Source organism: Canis aureus, chromosome 23 (genome assembly GCF_053574225.1).
Source record: "Canis aureus isolate CA01 chromosome 23, VMU_Caureus_v.1.0, whole genome shotgun sequence".
Lineage (NCBI taxonomy): Eukaryota > Metazoa > Chordata > Mammalia > Carnivora > Canidae > Canis > Canis aureus.
The window spans coordinates 10,331,062-10,350,474 of record NC_135633.1 but is presented as its reverse complement, the minus strand read 5'-3'; the positions used below and the strand labels follow the sequence as shown (position 1 = coordinate 10,350,474).

Genomic DNA, 19,413 nt, shown 5'->3' with positions numbered 1-19,413 from the left:
GAGATCCCACAAGCCTTTCAGAAATACTACCTGCACTCCAAGAGAGACTGGCTTGTGGTTGGTTAATGAGAAGCCCGGATTAACATCTTCAAACGGGGGAGACAAAGGTTGCCACCCAATTCTTACAGCGGACAAATAACTCACCAGGGGCAGCAGCAAGGATTGGTGGGGGCGGGGGCCATCCAGGGACACCAGTGTATGCTCAACCAGTGAGAGTGTCTAGAGCATGACTTAGGCTGGTACCTCTCAAATTCCCTCTGACCCCACCCCCAGGAAACTCTCCCAGGCTCTTCATGACAGGTGAACATAAAAGACTTGCTGGGGTCCTAACAGAGCTACACTCGCCAACAGGGAAGCACTCTCCGCCCCCGATGTGTGAGGATCCTCTGAGGGCGATAGCTGAGCAGCAGGACAAGGTCAGGAGAGGCCCAGGGAAGTGACGCCCACCTCACAGACAGTGGCTTGGGGATTTGCCACTTGCATCAAGCAGTGTCAGTAATGAGCATCACCATCGGAGGCCACTGAGGAGAACCCATTATGATCAAGCACCCACCAGGAAAGGCGAGATAATTGGGAGACATGGAGGCCCAGCAATTCGGTGGAAGGGTCCACTGTTCCTTGAGATCAAAGTCCACTGTCAAGGCTGATGTGTGTGACAAACAATGCAGTTATATTCAAGTTGCTCATCTGGAAGCGCATGGCCTCCTATGTGTGAAGGTCCAGCAGGCCAGATCCATGGTAGGACAGCCTGTCCTTTCTTTCCACATCTGCTCATCTCCCTCCCACTCTGCTCCCTGCTTCCATCTGTCCCTCCGGCACCAGAAGAAACACCCTTTACCAGCACCCCACCTGCCAAGAAACTCTAAGTCACCAACGTGACCTTCTGTGAAAACCTGACATGGTTTAAGTCTCCTCCGGTGGCATTCCCCTCTAGTCACACCAGAGACGTTAAGTAACCAAAGCTACAGTTCCTTCCCTGGAGAGGCTGACTTTTCCATGGCCAGGGACTGGGAAAGGCATCTGCTACACAGGATTTTTCATTTCATAGGATCAGCTCCAACCAAATCAGCAAAGCACTGTTACTATGGACCATCTGCCAGGACCCGGAAACAGCCCTGTTACATAAAGGGGCTGGTGTAATGAAATTTATTAAGCTGGATTCTTCCTCCATAAAGGCGACGAAGCACTTGAAGCCTCCCTTAAAAGGGGCGATATGGGGCAGTGAAGAGGCCCCAGGCGAGGGTCCCACTGGGTTCCAATCCTGGCTCTGCATCCATTAGCTGCATAACTGTCTCCCCGGGCTTGTTTTCCAACATTTCAAATAAAGAGAAGATGGTCCCTTCCAGCATTAAGATTCTGTGACTTATTATTGTTTTTACCAAAATGGAAAAAAGGAAGTTCAATTTGATGTTAATATTGTACCACAGGGTTAATTTTCTTTAAAAAAGAAAAAAAAAAGAGAGGGAGAGAGAGAACAGTCTTTCATATTTGTGGGTTTAAAGGGAAGAAGGGGTGACGAGAAGCACTGACTCTGGGGCTGGCTGGAGGAAAGTGCAAGGAGAGGAGAAACCAAAGGCTGGAACCTTCCATCAGGATGGAAGGATCCAAGCAAACCTCAAATACTCTCACTGGGAGGTGGTCCTACTCTGCCTCCCTGCCTGTGCACACAGCAATTTCCAGGTCACAAAGTGCTTTCACATCCAGAATCTTCTGTGATCCTCACTGTGGCCTCAAGCTGACGTGGTGGTGCTGTTGGCCCCCCACTGCACACGGAGCAGAGGAAGGCCCAGTAACTAGGTAGGGTGAGCCCTCATCTCTTAACCTTCCAGGAGGTCCCACGTGAACCGGGCGTGAGCCTTACTCGGCAAACTCTGTAAATAGATGATTTTGTAACGCCCTGGCAAAACGCCTGGCACACAGTGTGTCTCTGGTAAATGTGAGCGGCCCTTCCCTGCACACCTCCATCTCCTCAGGGAAGTGTGGGAGAAGCCCCAAGCTGCTCATTGTTGGGCCGTTGAGAAATGTTGGCTTCCCAAGCGACCTTCCACCTGGCCGGAGACAGCTCCCCAGAAGGCAGACCAATGAGCCAGGTAACTCCAGCCCCTAGCAATCGTGTGCATTCCAGGGGTCACCTAGCTCATGGGGCATAGGGCCAAAGAACCTACAAACCAGCCACACACGTGAGGCCTGAAGCAGAAGGCAGGCGTGAGGCTGCAGCAAAGGAGCTGCAAGAGCTACTCTGAGGCACGGCCTTTCCTTCATTGTTCTTATGGGTCACCCCGCCCCCCCCAAGGAAACCTTAGCTGCTCCTCCCACTGCTCACACGTAACATCTGAATAAAGACCCAGGCCTATTGCACCTGAATGATTCCAGTCCCTTCTGCTTCTCTCCGGCCCCTAGCTAAGCAAAATACGCCAAGGGGCCCCTCCCACTCCTATACCTTTGTTTCCACTATTCCTCCCGCCTGGAATGCCCTCCCCTCACCTCTGCTATTCAACAAATATTCATTGAATGATAGAGTGAAGGAGTGAAGGAAGGAATGTGTGAATGAGTGAATGACATAATATGTCCCTGTAAGGCAGACAACTTAGAGATTATGATTCTCTCATTTAACAGACAGGAAATTCAGGCCCAGAAAGGTTAAATGACTGGCCTAAGAGCACATGGTCAACAAGCAGCCAAACAGAGCTTGAACCCGGCTCTTCAGGCTCTTTTTGGCCACATCAGGCTTCCTCCCACAGTGAAAAGTCACTCTCAGGTTAGGAAAAAGCTGACCCAAGGTTCCTCAAAATGGGCCACTTTCATCTTGGCACATGTCCGAGAGCACTTTAAGGCACTGGCTGTCACTATTATTGAGAGCTCCCGTGAGACAGGCCAGGTCCCCCGAGAAAGGGCAAGCACAGTGCCATCTGTCAAGAACCTAAAAATTATGGCGAAATTACTGCTCACTTTTAGAGAGCTCCTGGAACACATCAATCCCCACCAGGAAAGAGGAGAAGGATTCCTTGAATGGGATCCGAGCCCCCCGCCGGGGACCGCTGGGCCCTTCCCCAGACCATCTGGTGAGCTTGCAGCGTGGCTGGTGTTTCCACCCACTGAGGACAGATGGGGAAACCGAGGACCCACGGTGAAGCCCCATGGACCCACGGGGTCAAAGCCGGCCCTAGAGCCACGTGGCACTGGGCTTCGCTGTCAGGCTCGGGGAGCCAAGGCTCCCTGCTCCGGGCCCCTCGAGAAGGCGGGGAGCAGCAGGGCCACAGGCTGGGTCTCCTGAGCACAGCCACGGGCACAGCACGGCCTCCACGTCCCAAAGCTGCAGCCACTCCCTGCCGTTCACGCTCTCCGAGCCTCTCCTCCGTGCCCAGGGAGATGCAGAGGTGAATAAAACAGAACAAGTCTCTCACTTGGTAGGGCTCTCGTCTGCTGAGGAGACAGTGACAACAGCTAAGTAAACAAACAGAGATACCATGGTTTCAGGCAGTGACAACTGCTATCGTGAAAAATAAAGCCGGGCAGGGAGAAGAGCATGCTGAGAGGGTGGCGGTGGCTATTTTCATGTGGGGAGACAGCGAGGGCCTCTACGTGAGGTGACAGTGGGCAGAAAGCACCCAAGCGTGGCCACAGCTTCGTGGGGCACAGGGAAGTGCCGGAGCACAGACAGAGAGCAGAGGTACGCGATGTCCCCTGGCCAGCTGCCACCCGAACCTCCCCCGACTGCTCCCCACCCCACCCTGCACTGCTTCTAAGGCCTCCTCCCCAGCAGCCTACCCCCCACACACACTCCCAGGAAGAGAGAATGGTATTTGCTCCTCCCTGCTCTGCAGCCTGAGAGTCACCTGCCACATCTCCAGCACAGTCGCGTCGAGGGGAGGTAGCATGATGGAACAAAAGGCGTATGACCTCAGACATCAAACAGAGCATGGTCCGAGCGTTTGCTCTGCTTAACTAGCTGTGTTACTTTGGATACGCCACTCAGCCTCTCTGAGCCTTAATTTCCTCACTCGGGATGCAAAGGAAGTGAAGCTATAAGGAGTATCTAAGTGGCAGCACCTGACAGTGCATCTAGGGTAGGTGCTTGGCAAAGACTGGTTCCCTGCCCTGCATGAGCACCCTTTTTGTCCGACCAACTAACTCATGTCTTACTGCAGTATAAGGCCATGGGCCGGCCTGTCTGTTGGGTGTGGTGGCTGTGAGATGACCGTTGAGGAAGATCCCATGATGGCCCAGCCTCATGAGAGGGCCCTGACCCAGAGGAGAGCTGCGCAGACAGGCGGGAGCAGAAAAGACACCGGGCAGTGCCCTTACTGCAGGTGCAAGGGTGAAAATCATTAGGACCAGATGCTCAAAGAAACCAGGATCCAGGCGGACACTCAAATGCTGTCCTCTTCCCTCCTCACCTCTGGCTCACTGGCCCAGGGCCCGGACCCTTGTCTCCTGGCTCTCCTGGGGGGCAGCCAGCTAGAGGCCAAAAACGATCTCAGTTCTTCTCTTGAGCAAGGAGACAATCGGTATTAACTCACAGCAAGACCTTAGGTAACCTCTTCCTTCCCTGGGCCTGAGTTCTCCCATCCATAAATAGAGGGCCTGGGTGACCTCTAGGGGTCCTTCCAGCTCTGACCTTGCTAATTCTGACTCTGGATGCTGGCCCTACTCATCGCACCCCAAGGCTGTCTGCCTGCCTACTGCTGCCATCTGGTGGCCCTCCAGGCCTAGCCGCACTTGGCTCTGCCCAGGCCCCTCTGCAAGTGGCTTATTTGAACAATCCTACTTCAGAGCATGAAATCTTGCTTCTGCTTCAGCGGGACACACCCACCACACTTCCATGGACCACAGATCAATGGGTATTCGTTGCCAAACATAAAAACCAAAAATAATGCCAGCACTTCATCTCTCTAGCAGAGATGACACCACCGCAGCTGAGAGCCTGACCTCGCTGCCCAAAGAGAGGAAGGAGCTATCCAAGATGTCACAGCTGCCTGGCTCCCGGACCAGCCCACAGTTCCACTTTACCACAATGCTGACGGGCACCCTGCAAACCAAAAATAAAGTCAGCCCGGGACCAAGGAAACAAAGCCTTTCGACAGTGGGAAACAAACTGTCAGGATTCCTTGCAAACTTCAAGCAACGCTAAGGCAGGACACGGGAACATATGAGTGCTGCTTGAAGAAATGCACGGGAAATGACAAACTGGAGGTGCCCGAGGTATCCATCGCCTAACCTCAGAGGGCACCAGTCATGAGGACACCTGCAGGCCTTCTGTAGGCCAGCCTCCGAGTCACCACCCAGCGCAGATCCCAGGCCACGCATGCCACCTGCGGATGAGGAAGGCACACTGGGGTAGCACCATGAGTCTGCATGAGCTTCTCCCACCAGACACAAGCACCTCGGGGTAGAGGTATGTCGTTTCTTCTCTATCTCCAGCGCCTGGCCAGAGCAGCTCAGTCAAGGCACATCCAGGCAGACCTCTCAAATTCCTACACAATCGTGGGAACTGTCCACATTTTGTGGACTCCGCTGACCACACTCTGGGCTCTGTCTGCAGCTTCTCCCAAACCCTATAGTGCAGACCCTGAGAAAACACACTGCGTGGCTTTAAATAGGTCACTTGCCTTTTCTGCCCTCTATTATCTCATATCTGCAGCATAATGGGCGTTCCACTAGATGATCCTCAAAGTCCTTTTAATTCTGAAATTCTAGAATATGAAACCCAATCAGGGCAAATCAAGGCTATTCTTCACCTGCACCACATAGGGCAGTGGCAAAGGGGAAGTGAGCAAACAAGGCTCCCCTCTAGTGGCGTAATGCTGTCACTACACCCTCTCCGCTCCAAGCCCTACCAACAAACTATTCAATCCCACCCTGAACTCTAAACGGGAAAGACGGGCTTGCACCCAGTGCAGAGGAGCAGGAAGGAAAGCAAGGATACCAGAAACCAATAAGCCTTGGGTCAGTTCCACGACAGTGGAGAAATTCTGTCTTTAGGAGCAAGTATCACTTTGGAGCTCAAAGGACCTCTTGTGACCTCCAACCCCCCTCTTCTGATGAGGAAACCAAGGCTCAGGGTTGTTCAGAAGGGACTTGTCTGAGGTCACAAAGCTGACTCATGACTAAGCCAAAAATAGATCTCTGAGTTCCTGTCTCCGTCTACAGTCTCTTGCCTCTCTTCCATGAGACCTCCCAAGTGAAGCCCGTGGAAGTGAAGTGTCAAGGACACAGACCCTGGAATGGGTGGTGAAGAGGCTAGTTCCCTGACGGAGGGGCAAGAAATTTTATTCATTAACCTTAACATTTATGGGGGGTATAATCAGACTACAAACTATCCAACATAAAAATATAAAAGAAAATAAAAGCCTCACATGATCCCACCAATCAGAGATAAAATTCTGGTATGTTTCCTTCTAGTCTTTCCTACTCAAACATCCTTTAAAAAAAAAAGTTGGAAGTTATAGCGTAGTAATTTATTACAATCTACTGTTTTCACTTACTATATCATGAGCATATTCCTGTCATTAAATATCCTTCTGAAAACTCTAATGACTATATATGCTAACATACAGTTGTATCATAATTTATTTTAACCAATCCCCCTACACTCTCTCTTGTGTCCATGCAATTCTTGCAAATTAGGCTGCAATGAATGGTGTTATATTTAATCTTCCAATACGTCTGTAATTATTTCCTTAAGCCAGTTTTATTTTAATGTAGGATAGAATTTCAGAGCTGGAATGGTCTCTAGAGATAAATATGTCCACAACCTCCTATTGCCCAGATGGGAAGAAAGGGACCAGAGAGTTTTGTGTCTTGCCAGAGGACAAGAAGAAAGCAACAGAACCAAATGCCAAACTCTCCACCCTTTAAAATGTGACCTTCCCAAAGGATTTCATACCCTCCCCTGACTACCCTCGCCCACACGGACCTTTCCTTTCCCTGAAGCCCTAGAGTCTTCAGGGTCTCGGGCACTCTTCTTACTCTCCACATTCTTCTTTATTCTTCTACTAAATATTTCATTTGTTCATCCAACCACAAGCTTCCTGAAGTGATTCTGGATTTTATATTCCCCCATATTCTGTAGCACAGTGCTACACACATATAGGTAAGCATTCCACAAATACCTGCCGAAGGATCAAGGATAACTAAGAATTTTCTTCCTTATTGCTTAGAAGGATCACTGGCAGAAATTGGAGAAAGATGCTTCTCTGAAGAGCAAAAGAAGTTTAGTTAATGACCTAGAGCATTCTGAGATACATACTTGGAATTAGAGCAGGTTTAGGGACAAAAGACCAGGTTCAAGTTTTAGTTCTGCGTCTAATAAGCCAGAGCGATGCAGCTAACTAATTATGGACTTGTCGATAACACCCATTTTGCCAGCTTCACATAAGAAAATGGATAGGAAAGCACTTTATAGTGATAAAAGTGGTTCATAAGAGCTATGATTCCTGTTGTCTTACCATAAACAGAAATGTATCTACTTCTGTGAATCCTGGAATCGCCTCCTGACCCTTGCTCCTGGCACCATCTCCTACTTTCTATTCCACACGCAAATCCATTAAGGGGATCTATGACTACACATTTCAGGTAAAGAATCAGTGAAGCAGAACTTCGTGTACAGAAGAAACTACTATTCCTGGTTCGGGTCCCTAGGTTGGATTAGTGAAGTCATCCACATCTCCTCATCTCTGGAGAGAATATGACAAGGTGAAAAGAGCACTGCACTGAGAGCCTTGAGACCTGAGCTCTGCCCTCCCTCCTTCACTCATGGCATCTTCTTAGTCCTCAGTCTCCCCACCTCTAAACTGCAGGACAGATGAGCTCAAAGTTCTCATCCATTCCAAACATTCTAAAAATTCTTGGATTAAAAAACTAATGCCTTTAATAACAAGCAAAGCTATTCATTTCAAAATAGTCCTTTGGGCTCACTTTGACTTTCAACCATTGGGTTTTCAGAGTTCTAAAGCACAAACATCATGAATTCCAAAGTATCTGCTTTAAATAGAGCCCATGAGGTCAGAATCTCCCTGAGCTTGGTTGAGGTTTCATGATATATGGTCCCAAAGAAGATGGAGTAACACACTGTCACCCTATCCTAAAAAGGATCTTGGCCCCAAAACAGAAAAATCAGCATTAGATATATTTATAAACTCAAAAAAAAAATAGTGTGAATCAATGGCTGGGCTTGGATTTCACTTATGTTTGGACATCAAATACAATATTTCTTGGTCAGTGACACTTGAAGAAAGGAGAGTGGCTAAGAGTTGGTCCCTTCCACGTGTGTCACACAATTCCCCATTTTAAAGAAACAAAAGAATAAAACATATCTCAATTATAAAAGGATATAACCAAGAGCCCAGAGGACTGTGATGGGAGGGAAAAAAAATTTACTGAAAAGTAGAACTGGATTTCCAGCTTAAGTGCTACCATAAATCACATTCTCTCCTCTTCTAGTTTTCTCACCTGCAAGGTGAGAAAGTGTCTTCTTCTCTGATTCTCTACAACATTCAAGTCTCTGGAACTTTCTTAAGTGACACTGAAGTGAAGAATGTCAAGAACTCTGTATTTGGGCTCACTTTCTCAGTCCATAGCCTCTGTGAGACCACAAGACTACTTTGGGATACTGCGTAGCGCAGGGAAAGCTTTCAGGATGCCAAAAGCAACCAGATTCTAGACACTCTGACCAACCCTACATTAGGGTCAGGATCTTGTATAAATCATTTTGCTTGAGATTCTAATAAATTACCAACAACCAGCACTTAGCATTTGTAAGCATCGATCTTTCTGCATTCTCCAGGAGAGTCCTGAATCAACCTGTTACCTGTCCAGAGACATGCAAATCAGCCCCACAGAGACCTCTGCCGGAGGAAGACATGGGGCACATGACCTCCAGAGAGCTCCAGAATTTCCAAGAGCAGAGGAAGCTAATGTGTACTGAATCAAGACACAAGCCCAGTCCTCATGGATACCGGAAGCTTTAAGACATCATCTCATTTAATCCTCACATAAGGTCAGCAATATTTACCCATTTTCCTAATGAGAAAGTAAGCTCATTTATTCATTTGTCCAACGTGTATTGAGTACCAACCTCATATGTGCCAAGTACTTTGCCAAGCACTGGGAACGTAATGCTGAGTGAAAGCAATGTAGCTCCGACCCTTATAAGGCTCACGGTCTAGTGGGAGGAGGAGCCAGTCAAAAAATTCTACAAAAAACAGCACAAAGGAGAAGTTGTAGTGCTATGAGACAGATAAAGGGAAAAGTGATTAGTCAGGGACGTCAAGGGAAGGCCTCCCTGGGGAGGCAATGACTAAGTTGCGGTGTGAAAGAAAAAAAAAAAGTACGTTAACTAAGTCAAAATGAAGAGAGAGCGCAGGGATAAGTGTGCCAAATAGAGGGAACATGAGGTACAAAGTGGGTGGGAATTACATAACGCATTCAAGGTACCATGTAAAGGCCAGAGTGGAGATCGGCTGAAAAAGCAAGAGCTGGCATGGTACGGAATGGGGCTGGCAAGGGAGGCAGAGGGCAGACCACACAGGGCCTCGGGGGACCACTGAGGAGTATGTTTTCACCATAAGAATGTTGGGAAGCCACTGGAATGTGACACAGTGGGTTTGTAAAGACCTTCTAGCTGAGGTATGGAGAACAAGTAGTTGTGGGGAAGGAGCATAGGAAGATGAGAAAGTCGGAGACCATTGCAGGACCCAAATAAGACGTTTCAGGAGCCTGCCCCACGGTGGTGGCAACGGAGGTGGAGAGAGCTGGGGCTGACCACAGCCACAGAATCAGGAGGCTGACAGAGCTAAGATCCAGAAACGCAGGCCTGTCTGACTTCAAAGCCCACCTTGCTTTTTACCTTGCCCTTTATTCATTCATTCCGCAACTTTAGTTACTAACCATTTATGATGTGCCAGGCCTATGCCAGGTGCTGGGGACAGAGCCACGAGCCAAACAGACGCTGCTTTCACAGTCTAGGCATTAAAGAAGAAAACACACGGATGTATACAACTATAAACTGGGATGTGTACCGAGAAGGAGCAATACTGTGATCAGAGATTTTCACAGGAAAACTCTTAAGGCCACGAAGGCCTTCCTAACTGTTGACAAAATGAAAAAGCCACTTCCTGGCCTGTGTGTAAATGAAAAACTTTAGGCAACTTTCCCTCACAGAGCTGGTCATTGAGCATCTCTGGCCGGCTCATAAGCCCTTGGAGGGAAAGCTGGTATGTCTCAAGCTCCGCACAGACCCTACTGACTAAAATTCTTGCTCACCCCTTAACATACGCACATATCCCATCTGCAGGCACCCTTCACTTAGGTGTGGACAGCATTTTACAGTTAGCTGGGATCTTTCACACAGATTCACTCATTTAACCCTCGTGGCAGCCCAACGTAGAATGCAGGCAGGTTTTAATATCCTACTTGAGAGATGAGGAAGTTGAGGCCTAGACAGGTAGAGTGACTTGACCAAGGTTGCCACGCTAGACCTCACATCTGCCACCCAGACCTCACTAGAAGCATCTCAGGCCAGGAAATCAGGACTCTCAGATGAGATGGCTGCAGGTCACTGAGCCTGGATAAAGTCACCCAGGAGTCCCGCGAAGTTCCTGAGAACAATGATCAGGGACATTAAGCAGCTTCAGAAAGGTTTCTAGAATGCAGCTCCTCCATCCTGAGACACAGGTATCCTTGCCAACTTTCCCAGATTAGAACAGGTTCTCTTGGACTCTTTCCAAGTGCCTCTGACTAACAGAGAAAAGTATTTTTCCATCGCAGACACTGCAGGCAGGCACCAGACTCCCGGAGGGGGAGGCAAAGACTGCATCCCAAGATTCCCATACAGATGAGCTGTGAAGTTACCCTGCCACCACGTAAACTGCCCAAGTAAGCACCTACCACCGGGGGATGCATGTCAGTCTTGGACAGCATATCTCAATGGTGGTAAGACGAACATCTGGGGCTAGGTGTTGCCTTGTTATGGGGGACTGTCCTGCACATCACAGGATGTTGTACAGCATCTGTGGCCTCTACTGCCTAGATGCCAGTAGCACCCCCCAGCTGTGCCAGCCAAATGCAACTCCAGACCTTGCCATCAAACCCGGGGGCACAGAATCACCTGCAGTTGAGAAGCACTAGAGTAGGGGCTGTGCAGAAGGGGAAAAGCAGAGTCCACCCCCCTCTCTCTTCTCCTAACCCACCCCATCCCATCCCATCTAACCAGATAGACACATGGCCAGTGTTCATAAATCCTCCTTTTAATCAATATCACACAATTAATGCCTTCCAGACTGAGACTGAGGGCAGGCTCTGTGCTGATGTGGCCTCCAGGTAAGTCCCAGGAGCAATTCACCACTGGAGCTTGTAGAAGCAACCGGAGTCAAATAACTCCTTGTTCCACTAATGAGCTACTCCTGACCCTTTGAGCAAATCTTATTCCTGTTAATATGAGCAGCTGAGTCTGATTAAACTGGAAGCCCTGGGTGTTTCCTCTCAGCGACACTGGGCCAGGGCAAAAGCTTCCACTGACGCTAGAAAGAGCACAAAATTGGTGAATCAAATAGCAGGAGACTCCCATTTACCCAAATTCAGTACAACAGCCAGGACACTCAGACATCCCAGCTTACAACCATTCTGGAACGATGGAGAAAGGGGAAAGTGACAGAGTACATAAACAAGAGATCTCAATTAACAAGTTAATTAAACAGCTGAAACATTACCAAAAAATCCTGCTGTCAAGTGGAGGTGGTGATGTGAAGCGGAGCTCTCGAGCAGCTGGGGTGACTCAGACAGTGTCAGGGCCGTGGGTTCCAACCTCCCACCCCGAGGGCTGGGCTTTGGTCCAGATGTGGAAAGCAGTGTGGGTTATGATGCTACAAAGCTAGCACCCAAGAAGCAGCACCTTGCCTTTCGTTACTCGGCTACCTAACTAGTTAAAGGGTTTACTGAAGACTCAACCAAACTCACTGCCATTTGGTAGTAAGTGTACTCTACCACACGGTAGTTCTTTGAAGACTGACTAGCCACGAAACACCCACCTGTTAACACCCAGTTACTCACACCACTGCCACCTCCTGTGCTACTTCTGCACACTGTACTTAGCTCCACTGTTGCTATCTCCCATGGCAATGTACCAAAGTTGGGTAACAGGTCAGTCTCCCCCAGGAGACAGGGGGCTCCCTGGGAGTAGGATGTATATAGCTAGTACAAGGCGTGGTACATAAATAGACTCTCACCATTTGTATGATAGACGGACAGATGGCTGAATGGATGGTAAAGTCTTCCATGTTTATATTCTTAGACTCAGGCCTATCTACACATTCCAGGGAGGGCACAGCCCAGGTCTGCTCCAACACTCACCACACTGCTCAACAGGTTCCCAATACACAATAACTGATTTGCTTGGACTCGTGAATACAAAGAGATTAATTGAAGCCTTCTGTTCATGGGCCAGTGAGAGTGAGGAAAGAGGTCAAAAATCCTCACTGTTGGGCAGCCCGGGTGGCTCAGCGGTTTAGCGCCTGCCTTCAGCCCAGGGCCTGATCCTGGAGACCCGGGATCGAGTCCCAACGTTGGGCTCTCTGCATGGAGCCTGCTTCTCCCTCTGCCTGTGTCTCTGCCTCTCCCTCTCTGTCTTTTTTTTTTTTTAATCTTTTTTTTTAATATTTATTTATTTATTTATGATAGACAGAGAGAGAGAGAGAGAGAGAGAGAGAGAGGCAGAGACACAGGAGGAGGGAGAAGCAGTCTCCATGCCAGGAGCCCAATGCAGGACTCGATCCCGGGACTCCAGGATCGCACCCTGGGCCAAAGGCAGGCGCTAAACCGCTGAGCCACCCAGGGATCCCCCTCTCTGTCTTTCATGAATGAATAAATAAAATCTTAAAAAAAAAAAATCCTCACTGTCCACCCTGACTCACTGTATTTGAAGACATTTACTCTCTTTTCACTAAAAAGTGAAGATAGAGAAGTAAGACTAACATGGTGCTCTCCCTCACAGAGCTCACTGTCTAGGGTAAAAGGCAAATGTGAACAATTATACAAATACACAACTACTATACTCAATGAGTCTTCTTAAGAAAAGTTTTTGTAGGGGCGCCTGAGTGGCTCAGTTACCTTCAGCTCAGGTCATGATCTCAGACTGAGCCCTGCAGCAGGCTCCTTGCTCAGCAGGGAGCCCTATCCTGCCCCTATCCCTGCTCATGCTCTCTCTCAAATAAATAAATAAAATCTTTAAAAAGAAGTTTTTGTAGACCGTCACCATTTTCTAGTAGTCTCCATCTCTTTGAGGAAAGTCATGCATGATTTTGCCCTTTAGAGCAATCTCTGAAGTGGTCGATATGGAAAGTTTACTTTGTATCTTTGTTATTACAGGACTCTGTTCCAAAATGGTCATAAAAAATGTTAAAAAAAAAAAAAACAATTAAAAGCATCACAGGCATGAATACTCCTAAGTGTCTGTGTTCCAGTGTGTCGTGCGTGTGACTTCCTAGGGATAACTGAAGCTGACCTGAAAACCTACAAAAGCCACAAGGCACTGGAATAACTAACAGTCACCAGTAGGTATTTGGGAGCCTGGAGATCCCTGTGTAGCTAACAAGCAGGCCAAGGGCAGGCAAAGGGACTCCTGAGAACTCCTGATGTTCAAGAGGCTGGGACATGATAATAGATCTCAAGAATTACAAATGGCCTGTTTGGCGGAGTGGGGGGGGGGGGTGCCTGGGTAGCTCAGTCAGTTAAGTATCTGCCTTAGGTCATGACCCTGGGGTCCTGGGATCAAGCTCCTTGGGAAGCCTGTTTCTTCCTCTGCCTGCCACTCCCCCTGCTTGTGGTCTCTCTGTCAAATTAACAAACAAATCTAAAAAAATAAAATAAAATAGTCTCTCTGGGAAATTCTACATAAGTCAGCAGGAGCTCTAGGAAGGCAGGCAAGAAGAGGCCATAAAAATACAAACCCAGGGGAAAAAATCAGCAATACAAAGACCACAAAAGAAAACTTGCCCTAAGGGAAAGATGAGAAATATATAAAGACTCAAGAAAAGATAAAGATGCCAAAAGCTGGATAGTGTAGCACAATAAGGTAACATCTGAGGGAAAATATAGGATGTCTGAATCAATGTATGTGGTTTGTTAGGGTTAGTGGAAATTTAAATCAAAATATCATGTCAATCATGATTCAAAATAATGCTCTTGCCTCAATCTTAAAATATTAATCTTTAAGTTTCTCAAGGCTGGGGCACCTTGGTGGCTCAGCAGTTGAGCATCTGCCTTTGGCTCAGGTCTGATCCCGGGGTCCTGGGATCAAGTCTCACATCAGGCTTCCCACAGGGAGCCTGCTTCTCTCTCTGCCTGTGTCTCTGCCTCTCTGTGTGTCTCTTATAAATAAATAAAATCTTTTTAAAAAGTTTCTAAAGCCTTTTAGACTCAGGTGGAAATGCAAGTAGAGTCATCTCTTCAGCTATGACAAGGAAAAGATGCCCCAACAACCTGGGCAAATTTCTGGGTGATGCTTGCTACAATGGATTCCTTCACAGACATCATATATTCACGAGGCCAAAAAGAGTTCATCTAACCTAGCCCTGACTCTTTGGGTGCAAACCTTGGATCCAGAAAGGAAAGCTCCATATCTGGCTGACTACAGAACTCAGGTCCTCCCCGTCCCAATCCTTATAGCTTTTCATAGTAAAAACCCACCTACTTAGTCCTGAGCATTCATAGCTGTTTAGACAGCTGTCCCCCCCCACCCCATTCCCCACCCCCGCCCCACTGCTCTTACCAACCACAAATTCTCTGCTGCTCTCTCACCTGTTTGAGCAACCAGGTGTGTCCACCCACTCCAGACAGAAGTGACCTTTTCATTCTGAAAACAATGTGCTTCTATTTTCTGGGGCTTAGGAAGGAAAACAGCCAAGGAAGCCAGTTGCCCATGCTTGTTGCTTCCCCAAACATACAGCTCTCCTGCATCTTAAACAAACAGAAGAGGAACAAAAGAGGTGAAGGAACATTAGTTCAAAATGATGGAAAATAACACAAATCTGAAAAAAAAAAGTGGTTAAGAGAAGTTGTATTATTCTTATGCTATAATGTTCACTAGAGCAGAGCAGGATACAAAATTCATGTCTAAACAGGAAACAAGGCCAAATGTTCCTAGTAGTTTGTCAAGGAACAGGAACGTGTGAGTTTATTTTTTCACTGACTCATTCAACAAATATTTATTGAACATTTACCATAAGAAAAACATGTTTCTCCATCTTTAAAAATGTATATGCTTGCATTGCCTTTGGTTATGAAAAGTTTATATTAACTTTTTAAAATAACAGGTTAAAATACATATTATTTAAGCTTAAACCTTCCAGATCTAAGATTATTTCACAAAATGCCCCGCCTAGCAGAAAGGAAGCATGCAACATTGCTACCTCCCATCCATGCAGCACGGTAGTTCATTTGAACCTCCTGGCATTCCCGAGGTATAAGCACGAATGCAAATGACTGACATTGTGAATTCACATAAAGAGAGCAAATTCAGAGTCAAATGAATCTGGCTTCTATTCCTGGACCTGCTAACTAGCTATTGACCTTGGACAAATCACTCCCTAAGCCTTAGTTTCACCAGCTACAAATTGGAAGGGAGGGTGGATGGCCTAGAAGGGCAGACAGTGTAACTGATGACACTGGCCACAAGAGAGGCTTCGTGGGCCACGGTGGAAAGCCTCACAGCACATGCTTCTCTAACCAGCATTCATGTTCAAATGAATGGAAGCCAGACCAAATGGAGCCATGAGCTGTGCAATTTGGCCCATGAACCTACAGCTTGTGACTCCCTGAATGATCTCTAAGAGCTTTTCCAACCAACCCTAACATCCTACCTTTCCACATTGTACTGCATATCACACAGCACACACATGTGGCTACTGAACACTTGAAATGTAACCAGTCCAAATTGAGATGTGTTGTAAAACAAAGAAAAGCACAACAGACTGCAAAGACTTAGCATTAAAAAAAAAAAAAAAATACCACGCAGCTCCTCAACTTTCATATTGATTACTGGTTGAAATAATACTGCAGGTATATTGGGTTCAATAAAATACACTATTAAAATTTACCTGCTTTTCACTTTTTGAGATGTGGCTCACATTATATTTCTATTAGACAGCATTCTTCTAGAGGATAAATTAATTAAGGCCTGAAGATGTTAAATGACTCTCAAGATCACATGGCTAATAAGGAGTCAAGTGGAACTAGAAGCCAAGTCCTCTGCTTCCACTGCATTTTGTGACCTCCCAAAAATCTTCCCAGTATTGCTTGCCATAGGGCAGTCTGGTATAAAGCCAAACAGTATCATTAAAGGACATCAAACCAAGATTCGGGGTTCAAGTCCGAGAGCTGACTTTGGGTCTTTGACACTGGGTGTATCAGTTCACATTCTAGGCCTGTCTCATTAGATCTAAGAAGAGGAAGTGTAAATCAGTGGAGCCACTCTGTCACTCAGATGACCTTGTAGCATGGACATTCTGCAGTTTGATGATGTGAATTTGGTGTACTTCATGCCCTGAGAGAGGGCAACCTCCAGGGACTTCACCACAGTGTACAAAGTATGAAGATCCCTTAAGAGGGCGGAGAAGTCCCTCAGCAAAGTCTCAACCCATTTAATGGACCGGTTAGCCACCAAGATGCCATTGACAGTGAGCCCGACTCGGTAATAAGCCTTCATTTGTCTTAGAAAGTCTAAACCATCTTTCTGCAAAGATAAACTGTCTTCCACATGCGGATCATTACACTGTTACATCAGCAGCCAAATTACATTTTGCTGCAATGCCAAATAGTTATATAATCTACCACAACTCCAGAGAAAAGGTCTAAAGAGCAATAAACAAAATCCGATGTGTAACAGCTTGAACTAAACTGGACCGAGAAGGAGAGATATTAATCTTGACAATTTTTAACTCAAATATCAAAAACCAATTTCCTTTATGAACATACTAAAAAAATCATTAAATTATGCCCTTTAGAGGAGTTAATTTTATATATGAATTCTCCCTCAATAAAACAAAAATTCAACACCTATGTTTTAAAAATAGCATGATAGAAGAGTTTCACATATGAATAAATAATTTCACTAATTATAAGATTTTTGAAGAAATTATTAGCAAGCAATTAGAGAATCTCTAAATTTACATATATTGGCCATTTCAAATTAATTAGGACAGAATAGAAACATCTCTTATTATACTCTTATTCTCAGAAAAGAGTGTCTTCCTCAAACCTTCCTGGCTGTGGGGCATGAACTAGTCACCTCTCACCCTAGGGGGCATCCTTAACAACTGGCATTCACTTCAACTCAACCCTTTTAACATATATGTAAGTCTACCTAAGATGAGAAACAAGCTAAAAGTAGGTATTTCTTTTGTTAGTTGGTTGTTTTGAATTTGTCTAAATATGAATTATCTGTAGTTTAGAGTTTGTAACATATTTTAACTCTCACATTATGGCTCTTGTATTCTGGAAACAGTGGCAGCTTCTCAGTTGGATTATATTACACATTTGATGTTGCAGAATGCATGTCACCGTTAATTTATACATGCTGTGTACACACCTTAATTTTCACATAAAACACTGAAAACACTATGTAAGAAAGTCATTCTCCTCTGCTTAAAAAAAAAGTCCTGCGTTCAGCTCCAGTTACCAAAATAAATCTCCCAGAGCTCTTGTCTCAGTATACTGGTAGGGATCTGGGCAATCTTGGCTTTGAAAGAGACACTTTGGAAGAGATAACCTTCAATTCCAAGAAAATGCTGCACTGTCATTGGAAAGTTTGTAGGTATTGGCAGGGTGTGTCGAATGAATAGAAGGATGCATCACCAAAAAGAGAGAGAGATAGCATGAGAGAGAAAAACAGATTAGACAGAGATGGAGGGATCAAAGAGATGAATTAGATTGTAGAAATGCATAAAGATACAAAATAGATTAGAAAAATAGGTGCAGAACTCGAAAGATGTATAGACACAGAGATTAGATAAGAAGATACAAAGATGAAAGGTAAATAAAAATGAAGATAAATAGATAAATAAAGAGTAGATGAATACAGCCAGAGCAGAGAAGTAGATAAATGCACTGGAAGACAGGCCAGATAGAACAGGTTAGTCTGAGAGCAAACAGCTGGAGAGAACAGACAGCTGTATTAGACATCAAATGGATCCGGTGGATAAGACCACAATATGCTACACCAACTAACTGTTGGCTGTGTGACTTGGTGATCACAGCTACCCTGGGAGGAGGATACTTTTATCCCTACTGTACAAGTAAGAGGAAAGGAAATGAGCCTACGCTTCCTTCATGGGGATGCCTTACATGTATTTTCATATTTACTTCTTAAAACTACCCATAGAGTATTTGAGAGAGAAGGCAACAGACTCAGAAGGTAAAATGAAAAAAAAAAAAAAAAAAAAAAAGGTAAAATGATTCCTAAGACGAGACCCAGGGGTGGCAACAAAATTCTGACTCCTAGTCCATGCTCTTCCCTCCATGTCCCAGTATCCACCCCCGTGAGGCAGAAATGTGCAGAACTCTGAATGGCGTGTGGGACTCAAATTGTTGGTACCTACCTGTCAATGAAGCGGAGTGATCTGAGCCAGCAAGAACACAGGTTGCTTTAGAATTCTCCAGGCCTACCAAAAAAAAAAAAAAAAAAATTTTTTTTTTTTTTGCAATCACGTAGAACAGATTGGGCGGAGAAGGGGCTCAGGCTGCCCCCAGGGCCCAAAAGAAACTTGGAGCCAGAGTAGGCAGGTCAGAATCGGTGGCACTGGCCAGGAAGATGGATGATGTGCTGGGAAGACTGAATACATACCAAGGGACTGAACAAACAAGAAAATATACTGAGGAGAAAGGAGCCAGATTTCTCACTATCAGGAAGGAGAGGAAAGGTACAGACATGAAAAGGTGGAAGGCTAGAATTAACCATGTGATCCTGGATTGTAATTGGAGCAGCCATTGTAAAGTCAGTTCCTAGTAGAGACAGACATATAGACATGGGTGTACGTATGTGTAAATATGTGTGTGCCACATCTATCCCCTAGCTGTGTCCATGAGCAGGCCCAGAAGCAACAACATCTCACGTTCAGCTACCGTCACGTGCAGGCAAACCCAGGACTCCAAAGAACACACAGGCAGGTCTAAGAATTTGAACCAGCCCTCCATCTCCAAATCTAGCACTTTTCCTCCCTTAATTATACCGCCTTCGCTGACAGGTCATAATCTCAACCAACTCTGCTAGAAACGGTGGTCACTGGGTCTAGCATGTGGAGAAATGCAGTCTTATCCTGTAACTCTCTCTGACACTTCTGTTTAATTATTAATTAGTATCTTAATAAAATGCTCTCTCACACCTTCGAGTATCCTGTGGAATGAAAAGGGACAAAGGGGGTA

The 19,413-nt window shown here is 46.2% G+C and overlaps 1 protein-coding gene across 1 annotated transcript in view; it reads right to left on the bottom strand.

Annotated features, from left to right (window-relative positions):
• Positions 1–19,413, bottom strand: part of SERGEF (secretion regulating guanine nucleotide exchange factor) — a 221,308-nt gene that overhangs the window by 183,557 nt on the left and 18,338 nt on the right. The window contains 2 exon segments of the mRNA XM_077866293.1: positions 14,794–14,952; positions 18,591–18,653. Of these exon segments, the coding sequence (XP_077722419.1) occupies positions 14,794–14,952; positions 18,591–18,653 (222 nt within the window).